Here is a 2,386-nt window from a genome sequence, read left to right on the forward strand (position 1 = left end):
TGAAAACATTGGTGAATGCCACGAATTCTCCTAAATCACTCGTACGCACAACTTAATCTGTGCGTACGAACGGTTCTTGCATGAGGCCCATTGACTCTAAAAGTGCTGCAGGTTTAGCAACATTCTCACAACGTGACAACTTTTTTTTTGGACATTTTCATACTGAAGTTACCAAAGAATCCTCAAGATGATTCTGCAAACCTGCAGGAGTCTGACGGAGCGCTGGAGGACAAACAGGTAGACAGCATCACTTCCTGTTGTTCCACTAGAATAACCACTGCAGTTTATGCTAACAAGGTGGGAATTTGTGCCGCCATCTTGTTCTGTGCTACCTGAGCATACTTTGTGACTGAACAGCAGCAGACTACAAACGCGAGGGTAAAATAAAATCAAACACGATCAAGGAGACCCACTCATCGTACAGCTCAGTGGTCATCTAGCTTCAGTGTGTAATGAATGTAGCACCTAACAAAATGGCAGCCAAAAACTTAACCATTCCAGGCGTTTCTCTATATATTTCAGTGATTTTTATCACAAATCTTAGTTAAATGTGTTCGATGCTTCATGGTTTAGAGTCCAGGGATGATGAGAGGTGTGATTCAGAAAGTCAACCCCTTCAAATCCTCCCAGCCAAAGGTACCGTTTGTTCTCATTATCCGAGGTTTTAATGGAACTATAAAATAAAAGCATGCCTTGTTAGGCTCAGTCTGGCTGTTGTTTCTCAGCAGACTGAACCTCCACACACTGACCTCTCCTCCAGCAACAATGTCCCAGAGAAGCAGGTACAAAACTATTTTTAAATATTCATTTAAATCATGAGAAACAGAACATTTTACCCCACCATCATTAGATGTGTTTTTATCAATTTAATGATTTAATATTTTATGAAGCACAAGTTTTATAACTATATAAACAAACATGTTCCAACCTGTTTGTGTCATATTTTGTTTTGACCACTAGATGGAGCCAAAACAAACAATTTTTCTGTTTACTGGACACGACTGGTTATGAATACACACACTCAGTTTAGATTTTTTTCTTGTATATTATGGTTTTTTTTTTTTTTTTTTTGAAGAACCCTGAGATGTTCAAAGAGATGATGCAGAAAGTTAACCCCTTCAGGTCCAACACGCAGGTATTAAAGCTTTCTGATTGCATTTTATTTGAAAAAAGCTTGATTTAGGATGCTGTTTATGACTTATGTATGAAGAATAATCATGGTTAAAAGACCTGTGGGCTGCTGGGTAAGCAGATGACTTAATGTGTTGCAGGTGGCAGCGGGTGTTTGTGAGACGGACTCTGTGCATCCTGCTCTCAGCATCCAGGTACATGTTTCACTTCAAGGTTTCCAGCTTGTTGAGGGTTCGCTTCCAGTTTTCTTTACATCATTTTGGCGAAATCTTAAATTTCCTCTAACTCAACACTGTTCAGATCTGTTGAAGTGGGGTTCTGTGGAAATGTTTTAAACAAATAATATCTTACCTGTTGTAGATGAGCTCTTGAAAAAGCTTTTTTTTAAAAAATAAACAGACCGAACGAGGTCACAGCAGTTTATATAAACACTTAGCAGTTGTCAGTAGTTGTTCTGTAAAGTGTTAAAATTTTGAAAAAACAAACAAACATAATATTGTTAGATTTCCCTGGAGAGGGAGCTCTTAATACAGTTAGGACTCATGACACGAGAGGATAATGTTGCAGATAAATCTTGTTCGGAGTCAGAATGTCTGCTAGCATCAGGACAAGTTTATCTGTGAAGACTGTGTGATCATGTGAAGTGAACAATGTTGTGACACCAGATAAGCAGGAAGGAACAAAACTRGTTTATATGCTAGTACTTCAGAAAGTGGAAACGCTAATTGTGAGTCTGAATATTTAAAATTGTTGAGCAAACTGTTTAACAAATCTCCTTTGTCTCATATAAACTGTCAATGGGTCTGAATTGGATCAAAGTATAGTTTTTCTGTCTAGTCTACAAAAGAGAAATTGCCATTATTGCCCCATATCAAACTTAGGATTCAATAATGTTTTTCTGTATATCTGTCTGTCTGAAGAGTTAGCTAAATATCTTACTCTGTGTACAGATTTTATTTACATTTTCAAAACTACAACTGATTGATCTTTTGGAGACAGCCCAGTTCAAAATGGCTTCCAGTCAACGTTAGCCAACACAAAAACAGTTTGATTTAGTCATAAATTGAGATATAATTTGGTGTGGTAGTATTCCAAGAACAAGCATCTCATGAGATTATGTAATTTAATCGCGATTATTCTCAAGATATTTTTTTGCGATTAATCTCATTGGGCCTCATGCAAGAACATGTTTGTATTCTTATCCTAAATTTCTCTTACTTTTGTTCGCACAAAAGATTCGTACGAACATGTCACG

General features: G+C 37.2%; 1 protein-coding gene across 1 annotated transcript in view; it reads left to right on the forward strand.

Annotated features, from left to right (window-relative positions):
- apold1b (apolipoprotein L domain containing 1b) overlaps nt 1–2,386 on the forward strand; it is a gene marked incomplete in the record, with an annotated part of 27,638 nt that overhangs the window by 10,772 nt on the left and 14,480 nt on the right. Inside the window, 5 exon segments of the mRNA XM_014022685.1 lie at nt 169–237; nt 574–636; nt 726–782; nt 1,076–1,135; nt 1,272–1,325. Of these exon segments, the coding sequence (XP_013878139.1) occupies nt 169–237; nt 574–636; nt 726–782; nt 1,076–1,135; nt 1,272–1,325 (303 nt within the window).

This window comes from Austrofundulus limnaeus, unplaced genomic scaffold (genome assembly GCF_001266775.1).
Source record: "Austrofundulus limnaeus strain Quisiro unplaced genomic scaffold, Austrofundulus_limnaeus-1.0 Scaffold338, whole genome shotgun sequence".
NCBI classification, from domain to species: Eukaryota; Metazoa; Chordata; class Actinopteri; order Cyprinodontiformes; family Rivulidae; genus Austrofundulus; species Austrofundulus limnaeus.